Raw genomic sequence first — 15417 nt, forward strand, 5'->3', positions numbered from 1 at the left:
CAATTACAGTTTGAGGCCAGCCCAGGAAGAAAAAGTGTGTGAGACTCACCTCCAACTAACCAGCCAAAAGCCAGAAGTGGAGGTATGGCTCAAGTGGTAGAGTGCAAGCCTGAAGCGGAAAAGGCTAACCGTGAGTTCTTAGGCCTCACGTTCAAGCCAATACTCCCTCTCCATCTCCATCTCTCCCTCCCTCTCTCATTGTGATGGCTTGGTCAGAGAGACAACAAGAACTAAGCAGAAGGCTATTACCAAGGTCCAGCTGAGACGTGCTGGTAGCTCTGGCCAGGGTAGTATGATGAAATCTCTAAAAGTCACTGATCAGATTGGAGACAAAGTTTGCACATAGAGCTCCTGTGACTTGCAGATGGGTAGAATGTGTGGAATGAGGGAAGGAAAGGAACCTAGGAGGATTCCTGGGTTTGGAGTGTTGGATGGTGAGCATCCTGACCAGTCGGAGCCACTCTGCCATGCATCTCTAGTACATAGGGGATAGAAAAGGAGCAGGGTAGCAAGTGACTGTAACAAGGATGACATGGAGAGGAGAACGGAGGTAAAGGAATTCCCCTTACCTTGATGACATTGCTTTTGCAGAGACGAGTCCTGATGACACAGTACCAAAAGTGCCGGACCTGCCAGATCAGAAAGAGACACAGGACCAGCAGGTTGCCACAACACCGGGGGTCCTTGCAGCTGCAATCTCGGGAGAGTAGACCCCTCACCGGCTCCCATTCAGGACCCTGGAATGGCCCCACCACGGCACAGGCACCCAGCAGTGGCAGCAACATGGCAGATGATGTTAAGAGTACACAGGGGCAGCACTGGAGTGGGTGACTCAGCCAGTTTGGGGCGGGGCAACCCTTGTTTCATAGCACCTCTGTCACTAAGGCCATGTCACAAAGGAGCTTCAGCTCTAGCTGCTACGGATCCTGCGGGGAAGCATGGTGGTAGGAGATGTGCTGAGACGGAATTGGGAGAAGTTAAGACTTGCTTTAAATATCTCTCTTCTCTGGAGTAACGAGATTAAACTTAAACCTCCACGTATGAGAATTAGATGTACGCAAGATGTCCTTTTTAAAAAAATTTTGTCAAGTGGGGTTTGAACTCAGGGCTTGGGTGCTATACTTGAGCATTTGCTCAAGACTAGTGTTCTATCACTTTGAGTCACAGCTCTACTTCCCGTTTTTTGATAGTTAATTTAACACGAGTCCCATGCACTTTCCCATCGGGGCTGGCCTCAAACTGTAATCCTGAGATCTCAGCCTCCTGGGTAGCTAGGATCATACTAAGCCTGAGCCACCAGCATCCAGCCTGATTGCTTTTTCTCTATTGCCGCCTTGTCTTTTTTTCACCTGACACTAAGGCTGGGCACTGTTTCTTAGCTTTTTTGCTCAAGGACGGTACTCTACTACTTGAGCCATAGCGCCCCTTCCAGCTTTTTAGTGGTTAATTGAAGATAAGAGCCTCAGAGAGCTGGGTGCTGGTGACTCATGCTGTAACCCTAGCTGTTCAGGAGGCTGAGATCTGAGGATGAGACTCTTCTCTCCAAGTAACCACCAGAAAACCAGAAGTGGTGCTGTGGCTCAAAGTGGTAGACCTCTAGCCTTGAGCAAAAGCTTGAACAGTCCCCAGGCCCTAAGTTCAAGCCCCATGACCTACCCTACCACCCCCCCCCCCAAGAAAAAGAGCTTCACGAAATTTCCTGCCAACTTAGAACTGTGATCTTTGGATCTCAGCCACCCAAGTAGCTAGGATCACATAGCTCAAGAATTAGGTAGTCATGTAAGATATACCATGTCATTTGTTACTCATGGTCATAAAAACATTGTCTTTGGGCTGGGGATATAGCCTAGTGGCAAGAGTGCCTGCCTCGGATACACGAGGCCCTAGGTTCGATTCCCCAGCACCACATATACAGAAAACGGCCAGAAGCGGCGCTGTGGCTCAAGTGGCGGAGTGCTAGCCTTGAGCGGGAAGAAGCCAGGGACAGTGCTCAGGCCCTGAGTCCAAGGCCCAGGACTGGCCAAAAAAAAAAAAAAAAAAAACATTGTCTTTATCAGTCTTACAAACGAGACCTGGTTGTGATGGTCCAAGATTCCAGGTAAGTCAAATGACCATCATAACTTGATATAAAAGACAGTTTAGAAGTAACTAATGATGCATTTATTACTGTAAATTGGAACAAATAGGTTTGGCTCCCCAAACAGTGGTGGCTGTCTAAACAATACGGAGATATGAAATAGATCCTACCGCGTTCATGTCACAAGTTCTACTCTTAAACAGAAGCCATCCATGGATATTCTTTCAGGATTTTCTTTTTTGACAAGTCATATGAGATTTGCATGAGGTGAAACTTGAAGGTAGACTTTTTTTATGTAATTAACGTTTATTCTTAGAGCCATTTCAAAGTCTTCCTATTGTCTGATGTCCCAAAACATCTCAGGCACAGCAACCAGATGTGATATAAACAACCCATATCGGTAGCCAAAAATCCCAGGATCCAGTTATGGCTTTGACACTGTCTCACCATGGGTCCATCCCAAGTTGTGTGTGGCAGGATGTTGGAAAGAGATTAAAAAATGAAGGGGGGAGTAAGTTCAAGGAGGCCCTCTAGGGAGTTGTGAGGTAGAGTTTAGCCTTAAAGCTAAATTTAGCAGCACTGGAAAAAGAACAAGATGCTGACCAGAAGCCAGTGTCTTAAGACATCCAGCAATACAACCAACAGTAGTTCAAACTCTATTCTTTCCCCACAATTCAACTCTTCTTTTATAATTCCCCATGCAGTAGATTCTAACTTCACTCCTTACAAGGGAAAAGTTGAGAAAAGATACCTGAAAATGAGGAGAACTGTCAGGAGTATCTATTATCTTTTCTTAGCAGTGTGAAATCAGAAAAATGATTATGAAAAAGCCCAAGATTGTCCTCAAATACGAACTAGAGTCATGTGCCAGTAGCTCATGCCTGTAATCCTAGCTACCCAGGAGGCATAGAGATCTGAGGATTGCAGTTCAAAGCCAGCCTGGGCAGGAAAAGTCTGTGAGACTTTCCAACCAACCAGCAAAAAGACAAGTGGAGCCATGGCTCAAGTGGTACAGCACCAATGCCTTGATCAAAATAGCTCAGGAACAGCACCCCAGGCTCTGAGTTCAGGCCCCAGGATTGGAATACAAAAGAGAGAGAGAGACCTAGAATCCTACTTGTAGAAAACCCAAGATTTCCCCTCCCTGGGGATCCAGACTTCTTTATGGAACTGGCCTGGTTTGGGTGGCCCACAATAAACTCCTTTACCCTCTGGCAAAAAAAAGAGATGGGGGAGAGAGAGGAGAGAAGAAGAGAGGGGGAGGGGGGAAGAGAGGGAGGGGAGAGAGGGGAGGGGGAAAGAGAGAGGGAGTGGGGAGAGAGGGAAGAGGGAGGGGGAGAAGGAAGAGGGAGGGGAGAAAGGGGAGGGGGGAAGAGAGGAGAGGAGAGGAGAGAGAGGGAGGGGAGAGAGAGTGAGAAGGGGCGAGAGAGGGGGAAGAGGAGGAAGAGAGAGAGGGAGAGGGAGAGGGAGGGGGAGGGGGAGAGGGAGAGGAAGAGGGAGAGAGACTGTTTAATAAGTTATAGGATGCGCATAGACACAGCCAAGTAGATCCAATCAGCGAAGCCGGAGGCCACTTCCGCCGTAGCCCTCCAAGCAGAGCCCGCCCCGCCCCGCGTGACGCCACTTCCGCTTCCGGCCCCACACGGCGGCCTTCCGGCTTCCCTGACGTCGGCTGCTCGTGAGCGGAGAGAGAGCGCGGCGTGCCCGCCGGATCGCAGCCATGGTGAGTTTTGGCGCGGGGGCCGGGGGACCGGGAAGCGGGAGCCCCCGGCTCCGTCCCCTCGCTCCCCCGCGGGGGGCTCCGCGTGTGCGCCGCTCGGTCCGCCGGGCCCTGAGTTCGAGGCCGGGCGGCCGCGGGGTTTCGCCGCTCGGGCCGCGGGGGGGCGCTCTGGGAACGGGGGGGGGGGGGAGGAGGGTGGTCCGGGCGGCGGTACCGCAGTCCGTGGCGGGTCTGCGCGACCGGAGTCCCCCGGCGAGCGGAGGCGACGGCCCGGCCGGGCCTGGGGAAAGAGCAGCCCACGTGGGCGCCGGAAAGCCCGGCTCGCCCTCTCCTCTTGGTGCGGGTCTTGGGACTTGAACTCAGGGCCTGGGGCCGGCCCGAGTTTTGTTGCGTTGCGTTGCGTTTTCTCTCTAGGCTTGTGCGGTACCACTCGAGCCTCAGCTCCAGTTCTGGCTTATTTAGTACTTAGTTGGCGATAAGAAGAACGTGCACCAGCGCCTGGCACCGTTTCTTACCTCCCCTCCCCCCCAGTCTTTAGGGGATGGTTTGGAACCGTGAGACTGATAAACCTCGACCCACCCCATTCCCGTCGTTGGGGTTAGAAGTGGTTGGTTTCTACCGGCCTGCCCCCAGAGCCCCGCGCGAGTAACACGTGCGAGGCGGGGGACATTAGGACGAGTATTTAAATTTGAGCGCCGTGAGGAATGGTGGAAATGGCCTGGAGCTCAGGAAGGCCCCAGCTTCTAAACACTGGGTTCGAACCAGAGGTCCTGGTAGCACACAGCCTGTGTCGTTTGTTGGTCTCCAGTTAGTAGAAAGTTCTAATTCATGTGTCCCGTGGCAGGTTTGGGTTGGCACTTGGTGAGGAGGGAGGGTTTTATTGAACTCTTTCATCTCCATGGTGAAGTTTAATCCAGTTTAATTTGGTGGTGGGATTACCTTCCCGCCCTCGCACCTCTGTGCCTTTTCAAAGCTAGTATGTGGCCAGGGTCCAAAGCTTGAGAAGATCCTACAGCCACAGATTGTCCTAACATAGTTTGAAGAGTTTTGGAATCAGGTGGCTCAGGTTGAACTCTGTTTTCCTTCCGTGAGCATATCGCGAGATCAAATGAAGCAATGGGTTAAACACCTCGCCCTAAACTTGGTATGGAAGCATGTACGCAGTTGCTGTCAGTCGTTGTTGGATACGGACGCGTTCTGGGACTTCAGTTGTTTGTAGGTGATTTTGTGGATGTGTGAACAACACAAATGTACATGTTAATAAGTCAGTCTCGTGGCCTCTTGATGCAATCGAGATGAGGTAAACAAGACATGGAAAGAGCATACTGCTGGCCTAACATTGTTATTTTACAGTAAACATTCTTTTTCTTTTTTTTTTCTTTTTTTTTGCCAGTCCTGGGCCTTGGACTCAGGGCCTGAGCACTGTCCCTGGCTTCTTCCCGCTCAAGGCTAGCACTCTGCCACTTGAGCCACAGCGCCGCTTCTGGCCGTTTTCTGTATATGTGGTGCTGGGGAATCGAACCTAGGGCCTCGTGTATCCGAGGCAGGCACTCTTGCCACTAGGCTATATCCCCAGCCCAGTAAACATTCTTTGTATAAAGAGGAGTCTTTACCATAAAGACTGTGGGGTATAACTCAGTGGTAGAATGCTTTCCTAGCATGCACACAAGTCCATAGGTTTGACCCCACGATACACTATGATAAATACATAAACCTAACATAGTCACTTATAAAGTATTTATTATATGCACTATACTGTCGCACAGCTGGCAACATAGTAGATGAGTTTACACTTAAGATTACCACAAACAAGAGAAATGCCTTGTGCTAGTAATTTTTAAATGGCTACCAGGTCACTGTACTATGAGTGTTTTTCAGCTCTGTCATAACTATGAAACTACCTTTCTATATGCCATTAATGTAGCATTAGGCTGTATTTGTTAAGTCAAAATCTTTGTGATTTTTGTTTGTTTGTTTTCTTGGGCTTAAACTCAGGACCAACTGAGGAGTTTTTTTCTGCTCAAGGATGTCACTCTGCCACATGAGCTATAACTCCACTTTCAGCTTTTTGATGGTTAATTATTAGTCTCTTGAGTTGCTCTGCCTAGGCTGGCTTTGAACTGTGATCCTCAGATCTCAGCATCCTGAGTAGCTGGGATTACAGATGTAAGACACTGGCACTGGAGTAAAGTCTTGCATGTTTTGGACTGTCTCATAGAGGAAGACAAAACTGATAAGCTGGAGACTTAAACTGGAGATTGAAATGTGTGTGCACATACACTCATATGCATTATGATTGTGTTTATAAGATAGTACTTTGGTAATTTTAAAACTGAGTCTAGAGCCACACATGGTGGTGGTGCAGGTCTTATTTCAGTACTTGAGAAGCTGAGGCAGGAGAACCATAAGTTCAAGGCCTGCCACCAGATGAGGGAGGGAAGAGAAAAAATAGGCCGGGGATGTAGTTCAGTGATAGAGCACTTGCCTAGCAGGTGCAGAATCCTAGCAAGTGTTGGTCCTCAGCGCTACCAAAAAAAAAATACATGTAAATAAATTGACAAAATAATAAAAGCCTTTTTTTTTCTGACTAGCGTTTGCGTATATAAAGCTGAGTATGTATCTTTGGTCTTAGCTACTTGGGAGGCGAAGGTAGAAGGGTCTCTTGAACTCAGGGTTCAAGACAACCTAGCAAGTCTTTTTAAAGAAAAGACAAGGGAAGAATATAAGAGAATAAACTTAAATAGTGGAAGGAAAAGTAATGAAATAGTAATACATTCAAAGAAGAAAGCGATAAGGAAAAGTAGAAGGCACAAAAGATTTGACCCTGGGCTAGGAATATGGCTTAGCGGTGGAGTGCTTGCCTTGCATGCATGAAGTCCTGCAGGATTCCTCAGCACAACATAAACAGAAAAGGCCAGAAGTGGCGCTGTGGCTCAACTAGTAAGAGTGCAAGCCTTGAGCAAAAAGAAGCCAGGGACAGTGCTCAGGCTCTGAATCCAAGTCCCTGCACTGGCCAAAAAACAACAACAACAACAAAAAGAACCAAATATAGCAATACTTGAAAAGATAAGGTTTTAGCCAGGCTGTGTGGCTCATACCTGTAATCCTAGCTACGAAGGAGACTGAGAACTGAGGATTGCAGTTTGAAGCCAGCCCAGGCAGGAACGTTCTCCAGTTAACCACCTAAACACTGAAAGTGGAGCTGGTGGTGCAGCACTAACCCAGGGACAGCACCCCAAGTCCTTAAGTAATTTTTCTTAACCTAAAGTATCTAGGAATAAACCTAAGATACAAAGCTGGGCACCAGTGGCTGGAGCTTGTAATCCTAGCTGCTCAGGACTCAGGAGGCTGAAATCTCAGGATCAGTGTTGGAAGTGAAGGCAGCCCAGGCGGGAAAGTCTGTGAGACTTGTCTCCAGTTAACCACCAAAGCCAGAAGTAGCGCACCGGCCTTGAGCAGAAAATCTTCAGGGGGCACGGCGAAGGCCCTAGGTCCACGCCCCCATACCAGTGTGCGTGTGCGCACGCGCACACGCACACACACAGCCCCGTAAAATGTGTTAAACGTCTATGGAGAAAATTTGTAGAATGTACAGAGATGAGTTTCTCCCCTGCCCCCCCATTGGAATCTATGGGTCTCTGTGGCGTTGTGTGCGCATGCGTGTGTGCGCGCGCGCGCGCGCGTGTGTGTGTGTGTGTGTGTGTGTGTGCATGCGTGCGCCTTGGAGATCGGATAAGAATATTGAAAAAAAGCAAGCAACCCGGGGTGTGGAGACCTTTCTCCTCCAGCCCGGAGCGCTGGCCCTAGCCGGTTCCTCCCCCCTCCCCCTTACCTGGCCGGAAGCCGGGTTTACCTGTCACATCCGGGATCTTGTAGGCCGGGGCGGTCACTTCCGCCGGCATCATCGCTGCGCCACTTCCTGCCCCCCCCCCCCCCGTGGGCATTTTATTTGGGCCCAGGCCAGCGGGCGCGATGGCAGGTGCGATGGCCGGCGCGAGGGTGAGTGTGCCCGGCCCGTGCCGCGGTCCTCGCCACGAGGACGCGGGCCGCAGGGGGGACGCTGGCGCGGCTGCCCCCGGCCTGCCCGGGCAATAAATGCCTCCCGCGCGGGAATTTTTTTTTTTTTTTTTTTTTTTGGCCATCCCTGGGGCTTGAACTCAGGGCCTGGGCGCCGTCCCTGAGCTGCTTCCGCTCGAGGCCGGCGCGCTGCCACTTGAGCCCCAGTCCCTCTCGTCTTGGTAGTTAATGGGGGGTCGGAGTCTCAGGGCTTTGCTGCCAGGATGGCTTTGAATGGCTTTGAATGGAGAGCTGGCTCTGAGAGGGATCCTCAGATCTCACCCCCCCCCCACACACACACACAGCTAGGCTTAACAGGTTTGAGCCACCAGCTTCTGGTGGTTTCATTTTGGCACATCCTTCTAGACATGCCTTAATCATCAGAATTATCCCCTCGGTCACTCTCCCTCGTCTCCCCCCCCCTTTTTTTTTTTTTTGCCAATCCTGGGGCTTGAACTCCGGGCCTGAGCCTTGTCCCTGGCTTCTTTTTTTTTTTTTTTTTTCACTGTTTAAGGAATTTTATTAAAGCAAGAATTTTATAATCCAAATTACGTTTCCTCACACAGTTATCAATTCTGTTACTTAGAACTGACATCCTGAGCTATTCCACAGTAAATTACAAAAGAAAGGAATGCTTTAAATTTTTTGGCCAGTCCTGGGCCTTGGACTCAGGGCCTGAGCACTGTCCCTGGCTTCTTTTTGCTCAAGGCTAGCACTCTACCATTTGAGCCACAGCGCCACTTCTGGTCATTTTCTATATATGTGGTGCTGAGGAATCGAACCCAGGGCTTCATGTATAAGAGGCAAGCACTCTTGTCAATAGGCCATATTCCCAGCCCCTGCTTTAAATTTTTGTACTTTGCTGAAAATTCTTTTTCCCAGGGTCTATAAAACATTAATTTGTTTTTATATTTTACTATTTTTTGTGGGGTTGATGGTTTGTTTTTTTTTTTTAAATCAGGTAATCTAGGACTAGCATTGTTTGCTAGACCTGGCATTTACTCAGTACATAAGGTTCAAAGTTTCCTTTACTTTTTTATTTATTTTATATTTTGCAATGTTTTTTTCATAATATTTAAGTTTCCCGATGTTTAGATCTTTTTCTTCGGTGAAGCACGAGTTTCTTCATGGTCCCGGATCAATTTTTAAGCAGTTGGAACACCAGTGGCACTGTTGACTGCTTTCTGGGCAGCCTTTTTAACTTGGTGGGCTTGTAGTACAGCTCCAGCTCCATCAGCCTTAGGACGCAGCGACTCTGGAGACTCAAGTACATGAAGTGATTCTGAATTATCTATCTCCAACAACATACCAGTGATTTTACCAGCAAGAGTAGGGTACATGGCTTGGATAAGAGGAAAGCACCTTTCACCCGACATTTGCTTTTGCTCTTGGGGGGAGGGGCGCAGATGCCAACATGGAAGCAGTCAAAGGTTCCTGACCTTGTACCTGACCAGCAGGCTGTTGCATGGTAACTAGGGGCTGTGCGTTAAGATGCTGCTGAGGATTGCGGACTCATGCAGCATATCTATACTGGGGAACGGTGTGGACAGCAGGAGTGGCTGCTGCAGCAGCAGCTGCAGGACGTGGCCCCGTTGTTTGTGTTGATGTGTTAGCAACACGGTGTGTGGACATGACTTGTGGAACCTGTGAAGAAGCTGGTCTCATAGTACTAAATGGTGGTCTAGGAGCGGCTGGGCGGATAGCACCGGGCGTATTTTGGAATGGATGAGGTCAGGGGCCCTGAGCAGTCCAGCGAGGACTTGGTCTTGGTTGAGCAGTTTGGCTAGGAGGATAGTACGCAGCATGGTCTGGGTCTGTGGGACAGCTGCCTTGAAGTAACCTGAAGGAGGTGCTGGCTGGTAGGGGTTGATTACAGGGTTGCCATTCTCTGCATGTACTGCCTAGTGAGGTGAGCTTGGCATTCTTCTTGGCACAGAGCTAAAGCTACATAGAGTGGCTTTGTGGCCACAATTCTACCGTTCATTTCTGTAACTGCTTTAGTGGCTTCTTCTGGGGAGGAGAAACGTCCAAACCCTTCACTTCGACCACCTTCCATCATGGCCTTTGCACTAGTGATTGTACCAAATGGAGAAAACTCTTTCCGGAGATGTTCATCAATTCCATCATCAGGATTTTTCACATAAAGGTTAACACCCTGGTATCTGGTGATCCTATCTTGCTTCATCTGCTCAAATTTGCACTTCAGTTCCACCTGTCATTCCACTTTTTTCTGAGCGCGACCAGTGTAAATTTGTTTTCTATTGAGCTCCTTTCCATTCATCTCATCCACAGCTTTCTGTGCATCTTCATGCCTTTCAAAGCTTACAAATCCAAAGCCTTTGGATTTCTTACTTTCATCAGTCATTACTTTCACACTTAAGGCAGGTCCAAACTTGCCAAAGAGTTCCTTAAGGCGCTCATCATCCATGTCTTCTCCAAAATTCTTGATGTAAACATTGGTGAATTCTTTCGCCTTAGCTCCAAGTTCTGCTTCTTGTTCTTTACGAGACTTCAATTGTCCAACAAATGCTTTGCGATCATTTAGAAGTATCCCATTCATTTTTGGCCAATAGTTCTTTTATCTGCTTCTTGTGTCTCAAAATGTATATAAATCCATAGCCCTTGGAGCCATTTTCATCACAAACCACCTTACATGAAAGGATGTTACCAAAAGCAGAAAATGTATCACACCGTGCTTTATTATCAATGGATTTGTCCAAATTTCTAATGAATATGTTACCCACTCCACTTTTGCAAAGTGATGGATCACGCTGAGACCACGTGATGCGTACTGGCTTGCCCTTTATAACATCAAAATTCATGGTGTCCAAAGCATGCTCCACGTGCAACAGGTGATCATGTCCCTGCAGACCTGGATGGAGAGGATGGGCCTGGCCCGGCTGACTTCTCCTAGAGCATCGCCTCGGTCACGTCGGGGTGCTGGGGGCGCTGGGGTTCATCTCCGCACGGCTGCCCACAGGCCGTGACCTTTCTGTGAGAGGAGAGCCAGTGCTGGGGCCCGGGACGGAGCGGGGGGGGGGGGGTGTGGAGGGAGGGGCGAGCGCAGAGGGACAAAAATCAACCGAAACCGGCAACTACTCAACGGCCGCAGAGCGGGGTTGCTTTCGCCGCTGCCACCGGGTGGCCGGCTGCTGGCTGGGAAGGAGGCTGGCGGTGCCGGGTGGTGGGCGGGCCGGCAGACCTTGGTCTCTGGGTTTCTTCTTGGAGCTCCTGCAGGGCCGTGGGCTGCTTCACCGGGTTATTTTATAAAAGAGGAGGAAGGAAAAAAAATTAAAGTCTCTGGCGGGGGAGACACGGAACTTTTTGTTAATTTTTTTTTTGACTTTTTAATAATAAATGTGTGTTCCGAGCCGGGAGCACACACTCCACACTCTGAGCGCTAACCGCCGGGGAGAAGGCCCTGCTAGCACTCCACCACTTGAGCCACAGCGCCACTCTGGCCTTTTGCACATATGTGATACTGAAGAATTGAACCCAGGGCAAGCACTCTACCCCCTTTGATTAGTAATTTGCAGCAGTGGTGTCTTGTGAGGTTTGACTGATGCTTGTATTTCCCCCACAGACTGAGGCTGATGTAAATCCCAAGGCCTATCCCCTTGCAGATGCGCATCTCACCAAGAAACTATTGGACCTTGTTCAGCAGTCATGTAACTACAAGCAGCTTCGGAAAGGAGCCAATGAGGGTAAGTCAGCCATGCATTGCAGCTGGAGAGAATGGTAAAGGCTCTGTTCTCCATCTGAAGCCCCTGGTCTATCTAGACTTAGAATTTGTGGGAAAACTTGCTCTGTTTGAGGTTGTAGGGAACGATGAGAGTCACATCAGCCTGTGTTCCTGAAAGAAGACAGAGCATGCAGCCCATGTATCTGTCTTCATGGCTTCTGTCCTGCCCTTCAGGCTCTGGGGCCTGGTGTAGCAGTGCCCAGTGATAGGAGGGCACTGGGCGGGAACTTGTTCTTGCCCCTCAGGTAGATGAGAACACAGACTGGGCATCTTGTTTCCTTTTGGCACACTTGATTCCGTGCTATGCTAGGCCCAGTGGTGTCAGGACAGATGATAGGTCCTTGAGTGAGAGATGCTCCATCTTTGCTCTGATTCAGGGTTCATGAAAAGTGGGATCTTCTTAAATAGAGCACTCAGCCTTTCTGAGGTAGTAGAGTTTGAGCATAGAACTGAATATTAGTGGCAGATACTGGAGAAGTGCTACACTGCACTCTTGCTGCTGCCTAGAGCTCTGCAGGAAGCTGGTGTATTTGACTAGGACAGTGATGATGGATGGTGACATCAGCTCACGCCCTGGTCCTAGGCCAAAAACAGCCAAACAAGTGGTGGGATTCAGGATGTAGGTTTGCCTGTCTCAAGTCTCAGGGTGCCCTGGGACAGATAATTACCTATGCCTAGCCATTCTGCCCAATTTTCTTGTGTCTGTTCTTCTTTCCTTGGAAATTACTTTGTTGTGGCTACGCTGTCCAAGCTCCACACGACCCATGCCCCCCCGTCCTTGTCTCCACAGCCACCAAAACCCTCAACAGAGGCATCTCTGAGTTCATTGTGATGGCAGCAGACGCTGAGCCCCTGGAGATCATCCTGCACCTACCACTGCTGTGCGAAGACAAGAATGTGCCCTATGTGTTTGTGCGCTCCAAGCAGGCCCTGGGGCGAGCCTGCGGGGTTTCCAGGCCTGTCATTGCCTGTTCTGTCACCATCAAGGAAGGCTCTCAGCTGAAACAGCAGATCCAGTCCATTCAGCAGTCCATCGAAAGGCTCTTAGTCTAAGCCTTTGGCCTCTGCCCTGGTCCCGCCCACCCCGCTCCCTTCCCCCTTGAAATCATGTATCATATTGTCAGTGTTAGCATGTAGTATTTTCAATGCCTTTCTATTATAAAGTATTGTACTAAATCTGGTTTCTAGGTTGTTGTATTGTTTTTGGTTTGTTTTACAGAACTGTTTTCCCTTATCTCCCCTTCACCTTCTTTGCCATCCTTTTACCCTATCTTGAAAACTGAGCTAATGCCCAAAACAAAGGCAGAAAGAAGGAGGGGAAACCCCACTGAGAGATTTTGGTGCAGCTTTCACCTACCAACTCCCTCCTGCATGCAGGTCAGGAATAAATACCAGCCAGTTTAGGGTTCTATGTGCCTGCCATGCAGGATCTCTGTACATGGTCCAGTGGTTGAGGCTCTTCTCTATTTCCCTCTTTCTAAATGATCATGTATTGTTTAAGGAGGAGATGTATGTTCCATGAGGTGGGTCTGTAGCCATTTACTAATGTGTACTCCTGGAGCTTTGGATGTGATGCTGTATTCTCGCCTCACGCGTGCCTCTGAGGGTGGTAGAACAGCAATATACCAAAGGGGAAGCCTGTCGGATTTGAAGGCAGGCTGGGTGAATGGTGTTTGGGGGTCAACGTGGGCTTTGAAGACTGAGGAGTAGCAAGGACAGAAGGGTCAATTGATGCTGGAATGGGGGATTCTGGGAATTCTGGGAAAAATCATAGTTACATGGTAGATACAACAGAGATGGTTGAGTCAGAAAACTTGTGGGGGTGGGGGTCAATGGGGATTTCTTCAGTTATATTACATGAAAACTGATGTGTCATTCATTCTTGGACACCTAATAAAAAGTATATTCATATTCCATTTTAAATGAAGAGTGGCAGTGCCTGATTTAGACTGATAATCTGAGAGACACTTTTTTCTATTTTTTGACCTGCACATCTGCAGGTGGCAAGCTACCACTGAGCAGGTTTTGGCAGTTCAAAAATACCTCTCCTTACCCAGTTATTCTTAGAACTCCTTACTAGTCCTACTCATATTTTGGACTGGTTAATTTGTGGAAGGGGCTGCCCTGTGTATTGCTTGCTTGCATCCCTGGTTTGAGAGACATTGGAGGGCTGGGATCAAGGCTTAAGTGGTAGAGGGCCCTGTGTTCCACTCCCAGCGCCACCAAAGAATACATCATGGATGGGCAAGGAGAAAAACTGTTTTGAGACTTTGTATTCCCTCAGTGTTGTCTGGGTTACACTTTGAAAAGCCAAGTGTGTGCTTATATAGCTTTAGCAGATTTATCTACTGGATAATCACTTACTCTTGTGAAAGGAAATAATTGTGAAGTCACGAATCAGTATTACCCATGAGACCCTGAGGCAGCCTGCTCACCACCTGATCCACGCTGGAATGAGCTGGCTAGCACAGGCCAGAGTAAAGGCCTTGTAGAATTGGTTTTTATATAAGCTGCAGTCGAGGTTTCAAGGACTCAAACTTGAAAAGCCATACTCCCCCTAGCTCCCGTTGCAGGGAGCTTGTGTGATCTGGGGAGAGAATCTCCCCGTGACAGGCAGAAGGTGGATGATTCATTGCTCCCAGAGCTCCTGCCTTGGCTTTTCTTAGTATTTGTACAGACGACATCATGGAAGGGCACATAGTGATAGGAGGCTGCTCTTCCCTATGTCCCCTGAGTTTAGTAGGGTTTCTGCAGTGTTCTGCTGCTGTCATGGCAGCCTGGGCCTGCCGCACACCTTGGAGCCACCCTCCCCTGGCAGATTAGCTGCTGCCAGGCCCATGGCGCTCATGCACAGGCCCAAGTCTAACCAGGTCTTGTGACAGCGCCACCTGGCGGATCCGAGCATCATCGCAGCGCTGAGTTGTGTGTAGTGTGTAGTTCGCTGCTTTTATTTATGCTAAGCAAGCAGTTAAGCAGTTTACAAAGAAACACATCAAGCATTTCCCACAAACCTCAGTGGCTACTTTTCTAATGTCATTCCTATGCCTGTTTGGCTCTCATATTGTTTTCCCTTTGAAACTTTAATTCTTCCAATTTTGAAAACAGGAGAAAGAAACGATACCTAGAGTTGGATGAAGTCATTCAGGAGCCACAAAACAAAAGCCAGACTGAGCAGGGCGCTGGTGGCTCATGAAGGCTAAAATAGAAGAATTGTGGTTCAAACCAGCCCAGGCAGAAAAGTCCATGAGAGACTGATCTCTAACCACCAGAAAACTGCAAGTGGAGCTGTGGCTCCAAGTAGTAGAATGCTAGCTTTGAGCAAGAAAGAGGCCGACAGTACCCAGGCTCTTTGAGTTCAAGCTCCAAGACTGACAAAAAAAAAAAAAAGCCAGCCAGACAAATGCACAAAAGGGCCCCTTGTCACGCCACAGAACACCCTGGTGCTTTACCAGGGACTCAGTGATGGTACTTTCTTGCTCTCCTACATATAGATGAATGGCTGTGACTACCACCATTAATCTCTTTGTGGATTGATCTAGAATCCAGAGGTTCCAATCACACTTCATTTAAGAATGGTGGGTGATGGAGCTGGGGATTTGGCCTAGTGGCAAGAGTGCTTGCCTCATATACATGAGGCCCTGGGTTCGATTCCCCAACACCACATAGACAGAAAATGGCCAGAAGTGGCGCTGTGGCTCAAGTGGCAGAGTGCTAGCCTTGAGCAAAAAGAAGCCAGGGACTGTGCTCAGGACCTGAGTCCAAGGCCCAGGACTGGCCAAAAAAAAAAAAAAAAAAAAGAATGGTGGGTGGTCTAATTTTTCC

At 48.9% G+C, this 15417-nt stretch overlaps 1 protein-coding gene and 1 pseudogene across 2 annotated transcripts; one reads left to right on the plus strand and one right to left on the minus strand.

Moving 5' to 3' along the window:
- Positions 1 to 3642: 3642 nt before the first annotated feature.
- On the plus strand, positions 3643 to 13518 carry Snu13 (small nuclear ribonucleoprotein 13). Of its 2 annotated transcripts, none has more exons than XM_048354689.1 (3): positions 3643 to 3800; positions 11437 to 11557; positions 12386 to 13518. In XM_048354689.1, the coding sequence occupies exons 1-3, from the start codon at positions 3798 to 3800 to the stop codon at positions 12646 to 12648; spliced, it is 387 nt and encodes a 128-aa protein (XP_048210646.1). In that variant the 5' UTR covers positions 3643 to 3797; the 3' UTR covers positions 12649 to 13518. The 2 variants fall into 2 exon arrangements, with proteins under 2 accessions (XP_048210646.1, XP_048210642.1); XM_048354685.1 differs by lacking the exon at positions 3643 to 3800 and adding an exon at positions 7740 to 7796.
- Positions 8852 to 15170, minus strand: LOC125357713 (annotated as a pseudogene).
- Between the last annotated feature and the right edge of the window lie 247 nt (positions 15171 to 15417).

This window comes from Perognathus longimembris, chromosome 1 (assembly GCF_023159225.1).
Source record: "Perognathus longimembris pacificus isolate PPM17 chromosome 1, ASM2315922v1, whole genome shotgun sequence".
NCBI classification, from domain to species: Eukaryota; Metazoa; Chordata; class Mammalia; order Rodentia; family Heteromyidae; genus Perognathus; species Perognathus longimembris.

Coding starts and splice junctions, on each gene's coding strand:
- Snu13 (XM_048354685.1), top strand. CDS start 7,770: ATGGCAGGTGCGATGGCCGGCGCGAGG. Junction 7,797..11,436: donor GTGCGATGGCCGGCGCGAGG/GTGAGTGTGCCC, acceptor TTTCCCCCACAG/ACTGAGGCTGATGTAAATCC. Junction 11,558..12,385: donor TCGGAAAGGAGCCAATGAGG/GTAAGTCAGCCA, acceptor TTGTCTCCACAG/CCACCAAAACCCTCAACAGA.